At 41.4% G+C, this 23,339-nt stretch overlaps 2 protein-coding genes across 2 annotated transcripts in view; one reads left to right on the forward strand and one right to left on the reverse strand.

Moving 5' to 3' along the window:
- The window catches only part of st8sia4 (ST8 alpha-N-acetyl-neuraminide alpha-2,8-sialyltransferase 4), a 78,265-nt gene extending 55,061 nt beyond the window's left edge, over positions 1-23,204 (reverse strand). The window contains exons 1-3 of the mRNA XM_068029759.1: positions 22,960-23,204; positions 21,212-21,343; positions 11,196-11,453 (exon numbers count right to left, since the gene is read on the reverse strand). Of these exons, the coding sequence (XP_067885860.1) occupies positions 11,196-11,453; positions 21,212-21,343; positions 22,960-23,066 (497 nt within the window). The 5' untranslated portion in view covers positions 23,067-23,204. The remainder of the gene's footprint in view (positions 1-11,195; positions 11,454-21,211; positions 21,344-22,959) is intronic.
- The window catches only part of LOC137369107 (membrane protein FAM174A-like), a 259,893-nt gene that overhangs the window by 229,590 nt on the left and 6,964 nt on the right, over positions 1-23,339 (forward strand). The window lies entirely within an intron of this gene.

Genomic DNA, 23,339 nt, shown 5'->3' on the forward strand with positions numbered 1-23,339 from the left:
TTGGCTGTTGCATTTGACTTCTAAGAGACAGCAACATTTTTCATCAAAATTTGTGGTTGAGACTTGCGGGGCTATCCAACCCAGGAGTATCGATAGTTTAAATGAAATACAGGAAGTTATGCTGTATACATGCGTACAGAAAACTGACCGAACATGACCAGTATGCATTGCGAAGGCCGACAGGGCTTTGAGCTAAAGTAACCTGTTAACAGCTGCAGATAAACAGAGGGACTGGTGCAAAAAACACCTTAAGGCTATAGAATGTTTAGCAAAAAGCAGAGTAGTCATAAAAATCGAGTTGAAACCAATTAACACACATACTTCAAAGCTATGGTTTGCTTTGATGCTGAGTTAGAACTTTGGAGAAGATTCTCACTGTCATGCAGACCCCCCCACCTGCCAAGAATGAGGCATATTAATTTTGTCATATGAACATTGATTTTAAACTGTTGCTGGAGCGAGGAAATGACTTGCTAAACAGGTCAGCCGTGGCTGGAAGCAACATTTGCATACCAACAGACAGTGCTTGGAGGGACAAAGGGGCTATTCCCTGCTCCAATTTAACCCAGAATGGACTTTGAGCACCAGATATTGTGTGCACGAAGATACATTCCAGGTTCAGCTAATACAAGAGAATCCACAAACAGACGTGGTCAGACCAGCTAGTCACATGACTAACCTGTTTGGCAACCTGGGTTTTCTGAATTGTACAAAGAGTTTGAACTGAGAAAGACTGTTTTGCTCCTGGAGTGAGAAGACCTCTCCTGTCTGCTCCCATCTCTTTCTCACAAGCCTCTGGACCCACTGAGGACACATTAACTTCAAGAGAGAAGTCTCCTAACACTGAACAAGGTTTAAGAAGAATATTGGGCCCCAACGAAAAGCAAGACATACCTACAATCAAGGACTCTACAGCGAGCTGGAATAGTAACCAAAACCATCTTCAGATATTACCTCAAACTTTTCCACTTTATTTCTTCTGCTCTTTTCTGTCTCTATTTGTATCGCGTATGCATGCTAGCGTGTGCATCGCATATCCGTAGGCGTTAACCGAATTAGAGTTTAAGTTTAATAAAGTTCAACTTTTTTTCTTGAAATCTAAGAAAACTTGGTTGGCTAGTTTCTTTGCCTTATAATTGGAAGTAAGTGAACAAGGATTCACAAAGGGGGAGCTAAAAAAAAAGTGTGTTTAAAATTAAACCCTGTTACGGTAAGACCAGGTGAAGGTTGAGAGGGAATCCTAGACCCCTTTCTCACCTAGTCATAACAGAAATTTGGGGCTAATTGGAAGTGGGAAGCCAAATTGTTCCCAATAAAAACGAGCAAGATTCCCATACAGGTTTCCTTGTGGTTGTGTGTGCTTGAATACTAATATGTCTGCAACTGAAGCGAGTAGCTCCTGAAGCCAGGGTGAAGTAACTTGGGATAAAAACAAGAAATGCTGTAACCTCTCAGCAGGTCTGGCAGCATCTGTGGAAAGAGAAGCAGAGTTAACGTTTCTTCGGAAGGGTCACTGACCCGAAACGTTAACTCTTCTCTGCGGATGCTGGAAATCTGAAATAAAAACAAGAAATGCTGGAACCACTCAGCAGGTCTGGCAGCATCTGTGGAAAGAGAAGAGTTAACGTTTCGGGTCAGTGACCCTTCCGAAGAAACGTTAACTCTGCTTCTCTTTCCACAGATGCTGCCAGACCTGCTGAGAGGTTACAGCATTTCTTGTTTTTATTTCAGATTTCCAGCATCCGCAGTATTTAGCTTTTATTTTGAAGTAACTTGGGATAAGTTAAAAGCACTGTCTATGGAGGAGCTGAAAAAAATGGCTGAGCAGTGTGGGATCACTATACATGGCACGGCTAGGAAGTCTGAACTCCTAAGGCTAGTGGCCAACCATTTTTCCCTTGAATCTGAAGAAGCAGAAACAGGGTTAGAAGTGGACTAGCAAAGATACAATTGGAACAGAGGAAACCTGAATTAGAAAACAGGGAAAGAGAAACAGAGAGACAGGAGAGAGAGAAAGAAAGGGCCTTCCAGAAGAAACATGAAGACAAAGAGAGGCAGGAGAGAGAGAGAGAGAGAGAGAGAGAGAGAATCTTCCAGGAAGAATGCGAAGAAGTTAACTAGGGTGCGACAGAGTAACCCCAGTGAAAGCATGGCCAATATGGAGGACTGTATTTCAGGGCTCGGGACAGAATTGTTATAACTATCTCAACAAATCCCAAAATTCAATGAGGAAGATGTGGAAATGTTTTTTGTGTCCTTTGAGAAACTAGCAAGGCAGCTAAAATGGCCAGCTGAGACCTAGCCTCTTTTATTAAAAAGCAGGCTAACCAGAAAAGCCCATAAGGTTTATTCCCTATTGCCAGATGAGAGTTCATCAAATTATGAACTGACAAAAATCCTATCCTCGGGGCATATGAATTAGTACCCGAAGCCTATTGCCAGAAGTTTAGAACCCTCAAAAACATGATAATCAAACTTATCTGGAGTTTGAAAGAAGTAAGCAGCTGGCTTTTGACGTGGCTGAGAGCTCTTACAGTACAGCTCAGCTTGAGAATCTCAGAGAAGTAATTCTGTTAGAGGAATTTAAACACTCTCTCCCACTCTCCATAAAGACCCATGTAGAGGAGCAGCTGGTTCAGAGAGCCTGGCAAGCAGCCGTTCTGGCTGATGAGTTTGCTTTCATTTATAAGTCGGTTTGCCAAGGGAAAACCTTTCCTAGTCACCCCCACAAATCTGAAAAGGACAAAGGGTGGGAAGGTGACAGGAGCCCAAGCAGTCCTGGGAGAGAAAGAAAAGCAGGAGACACAGGGGGCCTCCTCTAGCCAAAAAGGAAGGTGCTGTGAGCAGGAGTAAGATCCGGAGACCTGTGTGCTTCCATTGTAATAAGGCAGGTGATCTAAAAGCTGTCTGCTGGAAAATAAAGGGAAAATCCGTAGGATTAATCAGGGCACACCCGCTCAGTGAAGACAGGACCCTGATGGAAAGCACAGCTGAACAAGCTGTGGCTTTAACTGCAGTAAGAGTGAGATCAAGGAAGCTTACCACTACAGGTGCAGGAAAAGTTAGAGGATTCCTGAAGGCTATCAGGGTTTTGTGTTTGAAGGGAAAGTAGCCCCATACCCCTCGGGTGGGGCAAGCAAGACCATAGTAATCCTCAGGGACACAGGGGCCACTACATCTCTTTACTGGGAAAAGTCCTTTCCCCCAGAGAGTGCAGTAAATACCAGAATGGTGGTGAATGGCATTGGAGGGCAATGTATGCCTGTACCTGTACACCAGGTGCACTTGGAGTGCGACCTAGTTTTGGGACCGGTGACCATAGGGATTGTCCCTAGTTTGCCTGTGGACGGGGTTGACCCCCCCCACTCCCCGCCCCAGTATTGAAAGAAAGACCGCAGGAGATCAGAGAGACATGGCAGTGGCAGGAAATGGTCCCCTGCAGGCTCCTGAATGTGTAATGAATGAGGCAATGATCAAACTAGCTCCCCCAGAGGTGACTGAATTGGCACTGCAGGCAGATGATCATGAGGTCTGTCTATCTGAGACTTTCTTTGGAAAGTTAGAAGACCCAGGGAATAAGTTAAATAAATATTCCCTGGCTGAGGCTCAGTGAGCTGACCCAGTATTGAGAGAGTTAGCACAGGCTGCCCAATCTGAAATTGAAGCAGAGGGAGTCCCTGATTGCTACTACTTAAAGAATGAGGTACTGATGAGGAAATGGAGTTCTCCTCACAGACCTGAGAGCAAGGAGTGGGCAGTAGTTCACCAGTTAGTGGTGTCGCAGAGGTACCGGAGGGAACATTTAAGAAGGGCCCATGAGATTACATTGGCTGTACATGACGGTATACAAAACACCAAAGCCCGCATAAGACAGCAGTTTGACTAGCCAAAACTTCACAAAGATGTGGTGGAGTACTGCAGGAGTTGCCACATGTGCCAGGTTGAGGGGAAACCCCCACCTACAGTGAAATCTGCATCCCTAAGTCCTGTATCGGTGTTTGGAAGACCCTGCAGCAGACAGCTGCTGAACTGCAAGGGACACCCGCCGAGAACAAAAGGGGACAGACAGGCACAAGGCTGGCAAAGATTTTGAAAGGGAAGGGGAAAAAGCGACCAAGAGGGCAGGTTAAAGGAAGTCCGGGAGGAATCCTGGATGAAAACCCCTACTGTCCGGTCAGTCAACCCTGAAAACTTTGAAATGTTAGACCGGACATCCTCCTATGCAAATGCAGACACTAGAAGCACCCCACCAGAGTTGCTAACAGCATTCACAGGAACCTGCAGAGACAAAGAAAGACCTCTGGGGGAAGAGACCTCATCAAAGTGCCTCAGGGGAGTGCAGTAGAGTCTGCACAAATACCTGCAGGCAGGAGTATCCCAGAGGACAAAGGGGAGATTAGCAAAGAATCCTCCCCACAGTCAGAAAAAAAGAGAACTACCCATCCCCTGAAGTCCAAAGTATTTGCATGACTCAGCAAAGCACTGTATGGGAGTTTAGGATAGTCTCACCCGCTACTGACTCTCTTGAGAAAAAAAATTCCAACTTAGGGCTAATTAAATCCGGACCCCCCGCCCCCCCGCAACCTCTTTGCAGACCTCAACAGGAACAAAAAGCCTAGGCAGTCATGGAAATGGGCAAACTGCAGAAAAACTTCCCCAAAGAACCACAGGTTTATTGGGATGCCCAAAAGGGGCTAGTTAAAACAGCACTCGCACCAAGAAAAGACAGGCTGTAATACGTTTGAGGATTTATGAATGAAAAAAAAAACTTTTTTTCCTGTATCTTGTATTTTCTCTCTTGACCGTTTTTGATGAAATGCGCTTTTCTCAAAATGCATTTCATTCCACTGGGTGAGGAAGTGTCATGCAGACTCCCCACCTGCCAAGAATGAGGCATATTAATTTTGTCATATGAACTTTGATTTTAAACTGTTGCTGGAGCAAGGAAATGACTTGTTAAACAGGTCAGCCGTGGCTGTAAAAAAAATTTGCATACTAACAGACAGTGCTTGGAGGGACAAAGGGGCTATTCTCTGCTCCAATTTAACCCAGTACTAACTTTGAGCACCAGGTATTGTATGTAAGAAGAGACATTGCAGGGTCGGCTAAGACAAGAGAATCCACAAACAGACGTGGTCAGACCAGCTAGTCACATGACTAAACTGCTTGGCAACCTGGGTTTTTCTGAATTGTACAATGAGTTTGAACAGAGAAAGACTGTTTTGCTCCTGGAGTGAGAAGACCTCTCCTGTCTGCTCCCATCTCTTTCTCACAAGCCTCTGGACCCACTGAGGAAAATGAACTTCAAGAGAGAAAAGTCTCCTACACTGAACAAGGTTTAAGAAGAATACTGGGTCCCAATGAAAAGCAAGACATACCTACAATCAAGGACTCTACAGCAAGCTGGAACAGTAACCAAAACCATCATCAGATATTGCCACAAACTTTTCCACTTTATTTCTTCTGCTCTTTTCTGTCTCTATCTGCATGTGTGTATTGCATATGCATGCTAGCGTGGGCGCATCGCGTATTCGTAGGCATTAACCAAATTAGAGTTTAACTTTAATAAAGTTCAACCTTTTTTCTTTAAACCTAAGAAAACCTGTTTGGCTAGTTTCTTTGCCTTATAATTGGAAGTTAGTGAACAAGGATTCACTAAGGGGGATCATGTGTTTAAAATAAAACCCTGTTACGGTAAGACCAGGTGTAGGCTGAGAGGGAACCCTAGACCTCTTTCTCACCTGGTCGTAACAACATACAGAAAAACATGGACCCATGGTGTCTGAAAACACAAAGATAAGAGACAAATCATGTTTTTAAAATGCTAATTTAGCTGGCCTAAGTGGTCCAAAGTGTTTTGAAAAGTTGTGAGAGTGACAAGCTGGCCCTGATTGATGGCATCAGAGTTTGCCTTCTTTTGAAACGCAAAGAAACTTGAAAGTTTCTGAGCAACAGAATTTTAATTTTAATTTAAGGAATTAAAAACAGAAAATGCTCAAATACTCGGCAAGTCGGGCAGCATCTATGGAGAGAGAAGCAGAGTTAACATTTCAGGTCTGTGACCTTCCGTCAGGACAGTTCTGATGAAAGGTCACAGACCTGAAACTTTAACTCTGCTTCTCTCTCCACAGGTGCTGCCTGACCTGTTGAGTATTTCCAGAACTTTTTGTTTTAATTTCATATTTCCAGCAGTATTTTGCTTTTAATTTAGTAATTTAAGGGACTTGGATTGTTTATTTGTACTGTGGTTTTAAAATGTGTGTGTGACCAGGAACGGAAGTTGATATTGTGTTTACTGATAAAGATCTCATGAAGGCATCTGCAACATCCACCAAAGATGATGAAATTACTGAAGGAATTGCAAACATATGCTAATCGTCAAGGCAGTTTCTGATATCGTAGTTTGAACAAAGAATTTGATGCCACATTGGACAATTGTAGCTTGAGTTGGATATTGATTAGACAGTACGATCTTGTCAACAAAACATCCCACCCACCTTGAAAGCACAGGTATAAAAATCATTACAAATAGTGATTCAGTGCTTAAGTCAGATAGCTTGGTCAGCTACTGAAGAGAATGATCGGCAGGGAGGTGATAGCTCAATGGTGATCATATATGTATGATTCCTCGCAACATATTTGTGGCTAACGTGTGTACTGTTAACGGGTGTATTGCTAACAGGTGTATTGTATTGTTAACTGGTATTCCTGCCAAACCTAGTAAAGCTGTTAGTGTTTAATGTGAGCTTTGAGTGTTGTCTCCTTATTTCTCATAATTCTCTTGTTCGAACTGTGGAGCAAGCAGTCAAGGGTGTCATGCATGGAAGGGGCCGTGATGAAATAAACAATGAAATGGAAGTACTGCGCTGTAATGTTCTATGTTCTATATGTTCTAATTATGAATTTAAAAAGTTGGCTGTTAAACAAAACCACAAGAACATGGACACTTATACAAAAGTCAAAAATAGCAGTCACGTGACCCCCTCCTGTACTGGAAATAAACAAACTTGTCTGCCAAGATGGAACTGGTTAATCTCGTCTGAAATAACTCTGGGGAGAACCCCTTTGAAATTGAAAGGTGAACTATCGCATATTAATGACTAATTGCTATGAATGGATTGGAGATGCTGCAGACAGTCTGACTCACAACCAAAACCAGGATGAATGGTGTGCAGTAGCAACATCACCACAGAATAGTACCCATCCAAATGTTAATCGATAGCCATGGATATCATATTCTGGCCCATTGTGTGGTCACAACAGGGGTGAGGACCATGCATCTCCTAACAGAAACTCCAATGCGAGAGATGTTTACCTTAAAAGGTAGCCTTCTGGAGAGAGAGTGAGTGAGAGAGAGAGATCAAGCCAACATCACAGAAAGCCTATCCAGCCAAGAGCTGTCTAAAGGATCCAGCCAGGTAAAAGAAGAAGCCCTGCTGCTGATTCTACACTTTAACTTGCTGCAGCAGAGAACTGAAAGTAAATACCACCTCCAGTCTGAAATCTTAACCACCCGAAATCTACAACACCTGAACAAGTTCAAGACTACAAACACCCAGGGCTGCACCTTTTAAAAACTTTTCCTCCCAAGACTCAACAATATTCTGTAAACCACGAACACTTACCTTATTTTGAATCACATCCTACCCTTTTCTCTCTATCGACCTATTCTTGTATATGTGTGCGTGTGAGTGCATGTGTGTGTAAGTGAGGTTGCAACCATTTCTGAAATTGTGTAAAAAGTTTTTTTTTAACCTTCAAGAAAACCTATCATTTGTCTGTTTATTTTACCCTAAAAAACACTCAGGGGCTAAATCACCATTTCGAACAAAACACAATTGTGGTCAGTTGGGAGGCGAACAGTGGAAACCACCCACACTCCTTACCACCTGTCTGTAACAAGCGTAAAAGGTTACGTCTTACAAATTATTATTTGATAACATATAGTTAGGTAGTCAGATGGTGAAAGCTTCAACTTGTCCATTTGCTCTAAGTATGGGCATTATTAAACGAGGCAGTCAGTTATAGGAAACATGATGACTGCAGCTATTATTACAAACTTAATTAGGAAATATAAAGATATCATTACAGTTATAATGAAAATTTATTGATTATTCTCAAAAAATAGCAACATAGCCTGAAGACAATATAGGTTTCTTTGTCCCTAAGATGAATTAATAATACATTTAAAAACATGAAAAAATTAAAATGTCCATTTGACCCACCCTTTAGGTTCATGATAGGTCTTTAGGTCTTTAGGTTCATGATAGGGAACTGCTCAATTTTTTTATTCTCAAATCTTGGTCAAAAGCCTGTATTGCTTTTATAAAAAACTACTATTTATTTTCATCCTCCCTGCTAACTGCTCTTTGCTTTTAATTGTACCTCATCTGGAGTAAGTTTACAATGTTTACGTATATGATGCATGAAGAGAAGATTAAAGCATTGGCCATTTTCAAACAGTCAAAAATTTTGTGGCAAGAACAACTTGTGTAGTAGGGACATTCACACTGTACATTTTATGTATTCATGTAACCAACTGCCTGTTATAGAAACCATACAATTTTCCTTTGCATTAAAACCAATCAAAGTAAAAATCAGGTGATGTCTACAATGACCGGTTGATCCACAAAGGCAATTTTACATCCGGGCAGCAAGTTGAATATAGACTCCACTGTTTTTACAATATGAAAGATAATATGGTGTCATAGTTTACTCCCAAGTCAGGTATTGGGGTCTTGATCAGAGCTTCAAATATCAATATTTGGGGGTGCCATGCCCAGATGCATCTTCGAAAATAACCCACATGCTCCTTTTAAAATGTCTAACTCCCCTTGCTGTCCAATCACTTCTAACACAGCCAAGAACAGCCATTCATTTGCTAATTAGGTTAATCAAGTTTTTTTTAAAATTTTGTTTTGTTTTTCCCTCCTTCTCCCAGAGAATGCACTGAGCACAGTTCTGGTCAACCAAGCAAGCAGAAGAATATTAGAAAAGGCAAGAAAAGTCTACTTGTTTAATTGAATCACTTCCCTTTAGTACCCAAACTCTCCTTTTTTAACATTCAACTGAGTGGATCCATGAGTTAAGCCTAGCCTCTGCCTGTGGTGAAACTTCTAAATCGTCCCTTCATTGAGTTCACTAATGCTAGGTCTAAACCAAAGTTAAATAGTCGTTGTGTTCTTCTTCCTGCCCTTCCCGCTTTCACTTTCTCAAAACCTATTACATTTGTAACTTTGCCCAGTTCTGATGAAAGGTCACAGACCAGAAATTTGAATTTTACCAGCACCCCGACGTCAGGGGTCGTCGTGGGGGGGCTCCGGAAAATATCTCCGGTTGAGGCCTGCCACAGGCCTTGATGCTGGGAAGGCTTCGCCCCATATTATCAGCGGCGGTGAGGCCTCATGGTGGCCCCCCCCCGCCACTCAGTGACAGTACATCCTTTTAAATATGCTAAGAGATGTAAATGAAAGAATAATTACTCACCTCGTCCCGCTGGCCGACCCACTCCGATATTCCGATCAGTGGCCGACACTCTCGTGCAAAGTCTCCAACCAGAGATGCAATATGAGACACTGATGGGGCGGGGGGACGAGGTAGGTATTTCAGTGTGGGGGTGGGAGAGGGAAAAAACTTACCTGATTGGTCGAGGGGGTGATGGGAAGGGGTAAAGGTAAAAGTTTCTGACCTTTGGGGGTGGGTGGGGGTGGGGGGAAGGTCAAGTACTGAAGCAAAGTATTTTGCGGGGGGAGAGGGCAGGAATGATATGTAAGGCTACTGGGGGGGGGGGGGTGGGAGTGGGAGAGGGGCCGGCAATTCCCACACGTGCGCCCCACCATCTTTGATGCTTGCCACTGAGCTAGGAACCGAGCTGGTAAAATGTAGCCCATTAACTTTATTTTTCTCTGCACAAATGCTGCCAGACCTGCTGAGTATTTCCAGCATTTTCTGTTTTTATTACAGATTTCCAGCATCTGCAGTATTTTGCTTTTGTAAAATACTCATTTTTCAGTTTGACTATGCAGCTGTGAAATGCTGCACAAATTCATCATTAATGATCTTAACAACACCTTAATGGAAAACGTATAGGCTGTTTACTTATCTTTTCCTAATGTTTATTAGTCCGTTATTGATTAGGAGGAAATAGAACAAAGCTCAGCATGGCTGATTACTGCATTTATAGTTTCTACTTGTATTATTTCACTTCTTTATGCATACCTATTTTTCCACTATAATTAACAAAGTGTTATAATTTTCCCCCAAGCGTGAAATAATTACTCTCTTAATGATAATCAGTTCAGGTTTAAACATATATATATATATATATATATATACATATAAAACATGTCTGTTTCTTTTTCTCTGGATGAGGCAGGGTATTTTTCCACAACAACCCTGCAGATTCCCTTTATAATTTAAAAAAGTTCAACTTAGTCTTTTGCAACAGGAGCAGATTTACTTTATTTGTTACTCTTCATAAATCAAAGACTTAAGAGTTGATATCCTTACCCTTCTGATTGAACTCTTTCCAATGTTTTTACCTTTATTCATAAAAAATAATAATCCAATACTCCAAGAGAAGTACATCGACCATTTAATAAATAAACATTTATATTTTTATAAATGTTTTAATAAACAGTAAGTTCTTTTTCTTACCCATATTATTTTCCAGACCTCTGTCTATGCCACTTTGTAACTTGTAACCAAGAGAATTGAAAATCTTCCCCTCCCCATTATGGTGTAATTAAGGTCAGGAACTCAACACGTGGGCAATGGCCTGTGTGAGCTCTCCTCATGTCACTATGTAGCACAATCCATGAAACCTGCAATAGCCTTTGTCATTGCCCTGGATTCCAGTAATCTTAGCCCAGACTGGTAGCACTTGACCAGACATCAGTTGTTTTACGAAGCCCGTTTTTATTTTGGGCTCAGATTTTTTTCAAGCACAAAAACCCATGAAATTTCATTCAATTAGGGAAATTTGAAAATGTTGTATTAGAAGAAATTTTTTTTTGTTTGCAGAGTTTATCTCTCTTACACTACAGACTCAATTTTAACCCATTCAAAACCCAACCACCTACAAAGAATTAAAATTGGGCCCAATGTTTCTGTTATGTTCAGGTCAAAGGTCAAAGCTTTAATAAACCATTGTTAACTGCTACGGTGCTAACTTCCTGTTGTAGAAAGGGTCTTACCTTATTACAAACTCATGGCTGTCAATCTCCTTTCCACATCCACTACCCAGAAGAATCCCAGAATTCCCAACAACTGCACAAGTACTGAATCTCTTGTTCTTCATAGGTGACACTTCCGGGAGAAGACTGTGCAAATTGTGAGAGATGTTGAGGGTCCGGCGCCTGTCCAGCACATAATGAATTATATCTCCTGGCTTCAAGCTGCTTTTCACTACTGATATATCTCTCTCAGCGTCTAAAAATCGAAGAATATCCTTCCTGCATTAGAAGAAGCAATACTCAGTAAAAATGATAAATCACTCAGAAAATATACTTTATACTTTTACTGGACTAAGGCAACATGATTAAAAAAAAGTCAGAATGTATTATTTATCAAATGAGGCAATGACATCATTGGAAATTCCCTCTTCATTATAATACATTTTATTATAAGCTAAAGAGTCATAATGGCACTACAAAATCATGGTCAGTTCACAGGTGAAACACTGAATGCTGTTCTGAGCTCCTCAATACTACAGCAAATATAATAGCCTTGGAGAAAATACAATGCAGATTTACCCGGCCAGCGGCGAAGGTTCTGAGTCACAAGGAATGGATAGAGCAACCAGAGTTTTATTGTTTTGAACTGAGAAGACGTGGGAGTGGAATTTGATTAGAGGTTTTCAAAATGATAAAAGGAACAGACAAGGTAAACATAGATAGATTATTTTCCCTGGTGGATCAATTGAAGACAAGAGGCCATGATCTTAAAATAAACTGGGATACATAAAGGGGGAAATTAGAAGAAACCTGTTCATGCATCGTGTTATTGGAATGTGTAATGCTTTGCTTCGAGTGATGGTCGCTACTAAATTGAGTACAAGGTTTAAAAAGATACTAGATAATTATTTGAACAAAAAAATATTAAATAATATCATTTACCTGCTTTAGAGAAATCAGGCAATGGGATTATTTTGGGAGAATGCAGGTAAATGGACTATGTGAATTCAGACCCCAAGAAAGTCTATATTATGTAAGAGTAAGGACCTTGCCCGTCTAAGAGCGAAGTCCAAAGTACGGAAAGTCCTCATCAGAGAACTCCTCTTTGCTGACGATGCTGCTTTAACATCTCACACTGCAGAGTGCCTGCAGAGTCTCATCGACAGGTTTGCGTCTGCCTGCAATGAATTTGGCCTAACCATCAGCCTCAAGAAAACGAACATCATGGGGCAGGATGTCAGAAATGCTCCATCCATCAATATTGGCGACCACGCTCTGGAAGTGGTTCAAGAGTTCACCTACCTAGGCTCAACTATCACCAGTAACCTGTCTCTAGATGCAGAAATCAACAAGCGCATGGGTAAGGCTTCCACTGCTATGTTCAGACTGGCCAAGAGAGTGTGGGAAAATGGCGCACTGACACGGAACACAAAAGTCCGAGTGTATCAGGCCTGTGTCCTCAGTACCTTGCTCTACGGCAGCGAGGCCTGGACAACGTATGCCAGCCAAGAGCGACGTCTCAATTCATTCCATCTTCGCTGCCTTCGGAGAATACTTGGCATCAGGTGGCAGGACTATATCTCCAACACAGAAGTCCTTGAAGCGGCCAACATCCCCAGCTTATACACACTACTGAGTCAGCGGCGCTTGAGATGGCTTGGCCATGTGAGCCGCATGGAAGATGGCAGGATCCCCAAAGACACATTGTACAGCGAGCTCGCCACTGGTATCAGACCCACCGGCCGTCCATGTCTCCGTTATAAAGACGTCTGCAAACGCGACATGAAATCGTGTGACATTGATCACAAGTCGTGGGAGTCAGTTGCCAGCATTCGCCAGAGCTGGCGGGCAGCCATAAAGACAGGGCTAAATTGTGGCGAGTCGAAGAGACTTAGTAGTTGGCAGGAAAAAAGACAGAGGCGCAAGGGGAGAGCCAACTGTGCAACAGCCCCAACAAACAAATTTCTCTGCAGCACCTGTGGAAGAGCCTGTCACTCCAGAATTGGCCTTTATAGCCACTCCAGGCGCTGCTTCACAAACCACTGACCACCTCCAGGCGCGTATCCATTGTCTCTCGAGATAAGGAGGCCCAAAAGAAAGAAGGACTGAATAACCTACTTTCATGCTTTATGCTTTAATGTCTAAACTAAAATTGTGGGCCGATTTTGTTCTGTCCTTGGAGGCAGACATGGAGGCGAGCGGCACAAACAAAACGGCAGGGCACTGTTCCCATTGTCACCCGGGCCCCCCACCAGGTAAAGACTGGCGGACTCCTAGCTGGGTTGGGGGTCCGTCCTTTGGGGGTCCCTCCTTTGGGACAATTCATGGCCTGGGCCTCCGGAAGGATCCCCTGGTGGCGATGACTGACACCCCAGAAAGATACCCCCACCAACCTCACTATGTCACCCCGACCCACTCACCTCTTTCGGGACCTTGTCTAGTCTTCGTAGTGCAGAGCCTCCAACAGTACCAGCAGTGGCCACTGTTCCAGGTGGTGCTGCCAGTACCGCAGAGCTGCTGGCCCTCCGACTGGCCGGCAGTTCTGGAGGTGGGAGCTTGTCCTTTAAAGGGACGGCATCCCTGACAGCGGGCAGTTAATTGGCTTCCCGCTGTGAAATAGCAACGTGGGTCCAATGGAGGGCCGAGGCAGGGTCTCCCCCCACCTTCCAGCCTGCCACCAGGACCCCTATCACCAGAATAAAATCCGGCCCAGGCTGTGTATTTATAACTGCCTCATTAAGTTACACAGTACAGAAATTCCAAGTGTGAAAGTGAGTTGTTCTGCTCCTTCTGTTCTTGGAAGATGCAAAATATATACACTACATTATTACAACACTTTCTGGTAGTATAAAATCTCTCATTGTAAAAGCACTCATTGTTTATGGCTCCTTCTTTAAAATAAAACACATTTTACTTAACGCACCATTTACTAGAATGTGATGGAGTTTTTCTTGTCACACAGATTTGCACTTGCAGGGTTTGAGTATTATTTTGAAACAACATCGTCAACATGGTAAGTTCCTTGGAAAACACTTTGTTTTGTGCATAAATAGAATGTAAAGCCACAGTAAGTGGTCGCATCTGACATACATTTTAAAAAAAAGTAATGCTTTGAATAACAATTACAATCAAAGCTTACGAACAGCATTCAAAATGTTCATTTCACAGATATGGTTCACTAATGTCCTTTAGGGAAGGAAATCTGCTTTCCTTACCTGGCCTGGCCTATATGTGATTCCAGACCTACAGCAATGTGGTTGACTCTTAACTGCCCTCTGAAATGGCCTAGTAAACCATTCGGTTGTTAAGGGCAATTAGGGATCGGCAACAAATGCCAGCAATGCCTACATCCCATGAAAGAATTAAAAAGAAACTCTGCTGCATTTCTAAATTTCAGACATAATAGTTGCATTAACAGAGTTTACAGAGTGAAATGATACAGCAGGCCTCAAAATGGGTGGCGAGCACTGCTGCCCAAACAGGCAGATATCTTATTTCAGTCAGGTCATACTCCGATTGTAGGACCCTGATGCAGTTTCCAGTGGGTGCAGCATGCATTCTTAAAGAGATTGATGGGATTGATGGAGGCCAGGCTGGAAACAGCACAAGCAAGTTTTCTGAATAATCTTTGAGCTGTCAGAAAGGGCATGAATGCTTCTCTTGGTGTCAAAATAACCTTCAGGCCTGCTACCGATCCTTCTGTGTCCCCTCCTCCCAAGATTGCTTCTCCCCTCTTTTAGTATGGGCTTCCAGTTTGGCTCCATGGGCACGGCCCAGATTCTCCCCCCTAGATCTGCAAGGTGATGTCATTGACCACTGGTTTGAACTATGAAAATGGACTGTGCCTCCCACTGGTGCCATTGGGCAGGCACGTAGTGGGCCCAGCACCCACCCTATTTGCATTAGAGCTGAAAATCATCTCTAATGCATTTAACTCTGATTATAGTGACCTCATTGCCATCTTCAATGTGATATTTCAATGCACGAGTAATTCAAATAAACAACCTAACTGGCATGACTGTGGCAGAAAAGAGGGTTGATTCCCCAGTCTTCTGAGTGTCTAATCTCAGCCATGCTACTAAAGAAGGCAGTATGGAAACTGCACGTGTAAATCAAAGGGAGAGTTGTCTATGGGCTGTTCTGGTTCCCTTCTCCATTAGCGCCTGGGAAAAGGTCACCATTCCAGGCCGTGTAAAGCTCAAGGGGTTGAGCAAGAAAATGAAAGAACTCACATCCTCAAAAAAAATTCACCCTGCTAATGTTGCATTTTTTGGTCAATAATGTACCAAGTTCACAAGTCCAAATCAAACAACTCACCACTCACATTTGGTTTTGATTGAGCTATTTGGTTTTGAATGAGCTTCAGTATCAAATTGCCTTAGGAATTTCAAGGAAAAAATTAAAAAGAAAATCTCTAAAATATTAAAATTCCTTGCACTCTAGTCACTGTACATGCTTCAATGTCTCCACTTATTTCTTAATCATTTGAAAGTCCCTTGGTTGAAATGACTGATCACACTACCAGCTCATACAACCTGCTTGTGTTAGACTTATTAACAGCATGCTATTTCTTTTAAATATTTTTTTTTCCTTTTTTGCATTTCACATTACTATAATGTATCTCACATACAAGTTGTTATGACCAGGTGAGAAAGGGGTCTAGGGGTCCCCTCTCAACCTTTACCTAGTTTGACCGTAACAGGGTTTAATTTTTAAAACACCGTATTTTAAACATCCCCTCAGTGAATCCTTGTTCACTGCTCTCCAATTGCAAGGCAAAGAAATCAACCAGACAGGTTTTCTTGGATTTAAACAAGAAAGGTGGATGTTTATTAACCTTAAAACTCTAATTCTGTTAAAATGATTATGAATACGTGACATGACTACGCGAGCATGCATACGTGATAAACACACACGCAGATAGAGACAGAAAAGGAGCAAGAATAAAGGGTAAAAGTCTGAAGCACTAGCTGGGCTTTGAGTTTGCTGTCGGGTCTTTGATTGCAGGTTAATCTTGGCGTTTCGTTGGGGCCCAGTGGATGCTTTCAAACTTGTTTTGATGTAGGAGTCTTCTTCCTTTAGGCTGAAGTGTCTTCAGTGAATCTGGAAATTCATGAGAGAGAGAGACAGCCAGGTAGGAGAGAGGCTCTTTCTTCAAATTCAGTTGCAGTCTGACCCAAACTGTTCTGTGAGCAGTTCAAAACCAAACCCAGGCCAGCAGGTTTGTCATGTGATTAGTAGTTTTTTTTTTAACAAACTCTCCTGTGTTTTTTGTGGATTTCTTTCATCTTAGTAGACACCTGCAGTGTGGGGGATATGGAATGCTGGCTTGTTCCACTTTCAATGTCTAGTGATCAAAATCCATTTGAATTAATTGGATCAGGTAGCAGTTCTATTGTCTCTCTGGGCAACTGTCCCTTAGTATGCACTTTTTTCCAGCCACTGCTGATCTCTTTAAACAATTCATCTCTTCAGTCCAGCAACAGTTTAAAATTAATGTTCATATGACAAAATTAATTTGCCTCATTCTTGGCGGGTGGGGTCTTCATGATAAAGTGAATTAGTCTGCAATAGCAGTAGGTGATTTTGAAAAATTACCACAGGTTCAAATCTTTTATAATTACATTTTCCCCGAACTTAATATGTCAGTAGTATCACAGTACAAATGTGGTGAAATGGTAACCTTAGAAGACGCGACTTCTATTAGAGTAGCTCTCATTTATCAGGAAAGAATCTGGGCTCTTACAGCCCATATTTACTGTTGCTTCCAAAACATTCTGCTATTCACTACTCTCTTACTCTGAATATTTCAATGTTAGAATCGTTAATACTGAATCTTGAGCATAGATAGAACTCTAAATGATCAACCAAGAAAGTCATGTACCGTGGGCCAGGAAGAGAGGAGTCAAAAATGTGTCATCACAGATGACCTGATTCTATAAATATATTGTTATCAGCCCCCACAGCTTGGTATGACTTGTAAATCAAGGCCACAACTAGAATCCAGTTCTATCTGCCTCTCTTCTGCTGCTAGTTAACACTTGTATTAGATGGCGAGCAGAACTTAAGCAGTTTGAGATACTAATTCCTTCCATAAAAAGATGATAGCCAATCTTCAAAATTATACACTTGGTTACTGAATTTTTAGTTCATCAAGGTGAACAATGCCTGTACTAGAAGCTGTAACTATTGTTTAAACTGGATACACAATGGGGAAACAGTGAAATGTCATTTTTATTTTTCTTGTGAGAAAGATTTCTTAAGGAACTTCTCACACAAGTTATATGAATAAACTGGGAATTTCCAGATTCTTCCAATGGTTCAATGCACCACATATTAGATCCTGAGTTTAACATTCCAGTTTTGATCATAGGTCTGTGCTTCTTGCTGTTTTCATGGGGCAATGTTGGAGTTGGCTACAGTTAGTCTCTTTAACCCTGGTTTAAAGGGATGGAAAAGCACCCTGGATTTTCACACAAATTTGCTATCTATTGACCCCTACTGGAAAGGAAGGATGTACAAATCCTTTTTGAGGAGAGGATCAGGGTCAACTGTAATGCTGCCCACACTCAAATATCTGGCAACAGCTATCACCTGGACTTGTATATGGAACGCATATGTGGCACAAGATAATGGAGTACTGTTGCTGTACTCCACAAAAATTTTATGCCTTCAAGACCGGACGGGATAGAATTGAAGTGAAAATGGGCATCATTCTGTGTCTATTCTACAAATCCTATACATTTTTGTCACAGTTTTAAAAACAAAGTTGATTCCCATTAATCTTGGTTATGGTCATTTATTCCAGATTTCACAACAGGAAGGGAAATAAAACTTCTTAAAACTCCTAAGAGTTCAGACTGATGGTGTATGCTACTGCATTGTAAAGGCTTTCCTGTTTGCGTGCTTATTGTAAGCCACTTCCTCTATTTCTGCATTAATACAAAATGCAGTCATTTATAAATTGGAAATGAAAACTTCAAAAAAAAAGTTCCAGCTCACAATGACTGTCAATACTGGTAATGTCTGCAACAGGAACTTCCTCACCGTTGTCTCTTAAAAAGAAGGAAATTTAAAAGAAAACGTCAGCTGTATGGTTTCAAAGATCCAAGTGGCCTTCTGCTTTTAGCAGAACTGCTCGGCTGAATACACTAAAATCAGAATTGACGGTGTTAATCAATTTAGTTCCAGCTACAGCATCTTGTAAGCTTTGAAGGGAATAAAGCTTCATACGTATCTTGTGCACTTGGCCAATACTAATGGCTCTAACAACCGAAAGTCAGTTGCATTCTGGGCACCACATAATAGATATCATCCCAAAATCCCTTGTTTAGATAATATTTTCTAAGTAAAAGCATTATTATAATGTACATACTATATCTTTCGGTGATGCAGGAAACTGCATCTGGAAACTTTATTCCTCAGAAACACAACTGAAAACAGCAATAACCAGTGTAACACCCTGGTGCTAATTCAATAAATAGATAAATATTGCATAATGTATTGTGATAGATGTGGGAGTACTTTGAAATGTTAGCAGGCATGTATGAATTTTATTTGAAATTTGATTGTCAGTGGTATGTTCCATAGGTGTTTTAGACATATTCCAGAGCCTATCACCTGATAGTACCAAATTATAAGGAATTGCAGTTTCGCAAAACAACTGAGATCTAAAAAAAGACTTATTTTCCCCAAATAAATTTTCTGCACTTCTATCCTGACCTATGTTTGGTACAATTTCTATAGCATCAGCCACCTCCTGGTACCTCAATATTCTTGAACTCTCAGCCAGATAGTGAGGGTCAGCAGCTTTAACCAAGCAGTAATGGGGGTGGGGAGGGGGGGGGTTAACAGATAGGCCTGACCCTTTCTTCACTTGATATACACACAGGTGCACCCAGGAGTCACTGGGTAGTGGTTAGGAGTCAAAACCCTGCCCAGTATGTACCCAACCAGGCAGACCAGGAAAGTTGCAGATTCTATTCCTAATGACTGCTCAGTTAGCTGAACTTACCCAGGCAGGAAGTAGGAATTTTACAATTGGCCTCAATAATTTTGGTCTGTGAAAGGGAATTCCAGCCAGAAATCGCTATCTTCATTGCATCTTGCGATGACTCTCCCTCTCCACTCCCATTTGGAAAATGCACGTCTTGTGGCCATTGCATATAGGCATATTGAAGCTGAGCTATGATGCCCCCATTGTCAAATAGATTACAGTTTTCACTGTCCAGACTCACACATGACAAATGCTACTTGTGAAAAGTACCAGGGAATGACTGGTACCTATGGAATCATATTTACCCCTGTATTCAGGAGAGGAAAAGAGAAAATAGAAAAAAAAATCCTAATAATAAGCTAAAAAAAAACAAACGGGACAGTTTTACATATTTAGAAGAAGCTATGAAATATGCTAAACTAAACAACACAGATGGGAACTTCAATTCTGATTTTTCTGCAATTGTAAAAAGTTATGGGTGACGGATATGCCACATAGTTTCTCAATTTTCCTACTGACATGTAACTAGGATTAGGATTTTGCTGCTAGCCTATACAAAGTAGATTCTTCCTACAATTCGCTGTCAAAAAATAATCTCCAACTACCACATGTCCCATGTCCCAAATTCAATACATCTCCAGATTCTATGTCACAAATTCAATATTCCTGCAGGCCATGTGCCATAAAGTCAATATTCTTTCAGGATCGCTACTTCGAATGGCTTCTTCAAATAGCAACGGAAATGCGCCATAATGATAAGAAAATGCTTGCAAAAATAAAATTCACGACTGTGTGTATTTAAACTGTAGCAGATATATCTCAGTGCAGTTAAAACAGTGGCCTAATCTCTGTTCAAATGAGTAACTCAAGCTTTATCCACAGTTTATCTGAACCTCTCAACACAACTACTGTCTTGCAAGCCACTGAGAAATATCTACTGTCTTCTCTCTCACACGCTCCCTCTTCTGTCTCTATTTGAATGTAAAGTAAGCCTGTTTTTGATAACAAGATACGTTTCGGAGATCTGTCCATTGTTACAGTTTCTATTCTAGACAGAGTTGAGAGGGTGTATTGAAGTATTTCTCTTTCCTCTTTATTTTTGAAAACATTGTTATCTAGCTCACTCTATTTAAATTTTCAGTGAGTGCAAGTGAAATTTGGTTGTAACTGCAAATAGACATCAACATGAGGATTTAATTGTAAAATTTAATCATGAAAATTACTTTCTCCGCTATTATATGTACCCCTGATTTGTGTTTCTGAGTAGTTTCGCAAGCTAGCTGACTAATAATCAGCTAGAGCACCTGCTACATACTGTATATCAGATTTAGATTTTTTTTTAATTGTTACGTTTTTCTCATAGCAACAGTGAGTATAAGAGACTGTACAGCCCTGTGGACATTCCTCTATTAATATCAACTATTGTCTGAGGAATACCCTTGGTTCATTAAACATTTCTATCATTAGTGCTCATATTACTCAATTATGTACATCATAAAATGAACACAGCCTACAATTTAAAATGTTCAGCGAGATGTCAGGTATCTTGGGGCAGAGGAAGTATGGTGACTAGACTAGTAACAACAAATGCTTTTTTACAATTCTTTTCCTGAAGATCTAAACAACTCTATCTCTGACATGTTTTTCTACTCTGGCCTGTGATCATATAAATTGGTTGCAAAACTGAGAAAATAAAGCGTAAATGCACAAATACCTACTCGGCTCCAAGATCTGAAACCTTTCCTGATCTTTGCCGGGTGATGATTGGGTGTAAAATGTGGCCTTAACATACAAGCAAGGGCCTGGCAAACATCTTACATGTATTGCTAAATGTGGTATATTTCCTGTTCTGTTTTAACATAAAACAAAATCCCGTTTTTGCTCATTTCCTGCTGAAATTAATTATTTTGAAATCAGTACAGTACGACAGTAAAAGCAGTTAAATGTACTTAGTTGCATTGTGGTGTTGGCTACAATGTGAACATATCTTTCCAATGCCTACATCAGATGACTTCATTTGATCATATTTTTAACTTTATACCTGATCTTGACTACTAGGGATGCATTGTTTTTCCAACCCTCCACTGTGTGCTCGAAGCGTGGAAGCACATTCTTCCTATTCACTTTATTTGAAGTATTAACCATCAGTCTGGTTGGACTCGCTTCTCCATCCCTGAAACAATTAAGATTTTTTTTAAGTTACTATCGATACTGCTTTCAACAATGTATCAACCCAAGATCGCGCGGTACAGCCACCAAATGTGCATCCTGCACGTTGAAAGAACATTGCTCAATAGTAATTGACCATCTTATGTTCACACTGATTGCTTAAACAGTCTCGCTAGACGGGTCGGGTTCCTTTTCCTGTTTATGACATGAGAGGCACTTGCTTTTTTTTCAGCGCACGCGATCCAGCCACAGGTTAACTTGTAAACAGTGCTTGGGTGACTAACTGCTCGTCTTTGCCCTTACCACAGCTCCCCCATCCAGAGACAGTCAGACTTGGTTAACCATCTCTCACACCATCCAGCGGACACTTGACTATATGACTTTCTGACAAATGCTGAGAACTGACTTTCCGCTCTCAAACCGCAGCTTTCGGAACAAAAGAACATATATATTTTTGTTTCCACAGACCGTTTGTATAAAATTCCGGAGAGTCAGAAAAATCGATGGCAACCTCATATAAAATAATAACCCATTGTACAGTTATGGAAGCCAGTAAAACATATTAAAAATCGCAATAAAAACAAGAAATGCTGGAACCACTCAGCAGGTCTGGCAGCATCTGTGGAAAGAGAAGCAGAGTTAATGTTTCGGGTCACTTCCGAAGAAGGGTCACTGATCCGAAACGTTTACTCTGCTTCTCTTGCCACAGATGCTGCCAGACCTACTGAGTGGTTCCAGCATTTCTTGTTTTTATTTCAGATTTCCAGCATCAGCAGTATTTAGCTTTTATTAAAAATCGCAATGACAGTTTAATTAAAGAAACAGTGAGGTAAAATGTAAAATCAGCATTAACAGGAGAATCGGTTAATAGTTCTGTACCCTTCCAAAGTCTGTTACACGGAAGACAACTGTGGTCTTTTGCAGTGTTGGGCTGAATTTGACTTCACTGCCACCAACACATCAGTCAAATCACAACCATTCAGTGTGTGTACCAGACCAAATAACCACATCTGAGGTGCAGGCACATGCCCACCTACTGGAGAAAAAGCGAGAGATGGCAACTCAATAAAACACAACACAAAGACGGCACTGATTTGGAGGGGTTTTATTCCTGGATCGGAAACACGGCTCATTTTCAATATCCAGAGTTGCCATAGCCAGTGGCACCAGTGCGTGTTTGAGCATCGCTGTCAAATTCCTGCTCATTTTCTTCCACACGAGTTGTGTCGAGGGACCGAGGGGGTGGGGATTGGTTTTGTTTCGTGCAGCAGACTTGTCTTTCCCACCGATTCACTTCCACAAATATTTCCATTCCATCCCAACACTTTTACAAATAAAACGCTAGCGAGCCACGTCCTCAGTAAAAGGAACCATTAAGACTGAGCAGCAAAACTAACTCAATTGTCAATGTACATAAAACTCTTCCCAAAACATTAACAGTAGCTCTAAAAGGCAAGAACAAAAATCTTATCACTTGTGGATTACAAATGATAATTGTCGTTCATCAAAAGAAAATTAAACATTAATATACCGAACCAATTGCATTTGTTGATTTGCAGGCAAACTGCTTTAAAAATATTTTCACCACTTTTCATTTAACACAAGAATAATGCACATTACCCCAGTTGCGTTTGCTGGTGCTCCGATCTTGTTATGTCCTTTGTTTTAAAAAAAATGACTATGATACTTATGGTGCATAAGGTCCAACATTTTCGAGGGAGACGCATTGTTTTACATATGTGTGTCTAATTATATATAGAAATAAAGGAGTCCGCTTTCCCTCCCAGTCTGGGAAATAAGTAAAGCGCAAAGGTTTCTGTCTGTGAGATTGGAGACAGACACTTCACCCCACGCCCCTTCCCCTCCTCTCTTTCTCTCAGTGCATCCACTCAGCAGGAAAGAACTAAACACAACGCCGCATGACTGACACCGCCTACCACCAATAACAACACGGATACTGCTGGGCTCCTCCCCCAATCGCTTTCTACCCACCAATAGAA

This window comes from Heterodontus francisci, chromosome 4, assembly GCF_036365525.1.
Source record: "Heterodontus francisci isolate sHetFra1 chromosome 4, sHetFra1.hap1, whole genome shotgun sequence".
Lineage (NCBI taxonomy): Eukaryota > Metazoa > Chordata > Chondrichthyes > Heterodontiformes > Heterodontidae > Heterodontus > Heterodontus francisci.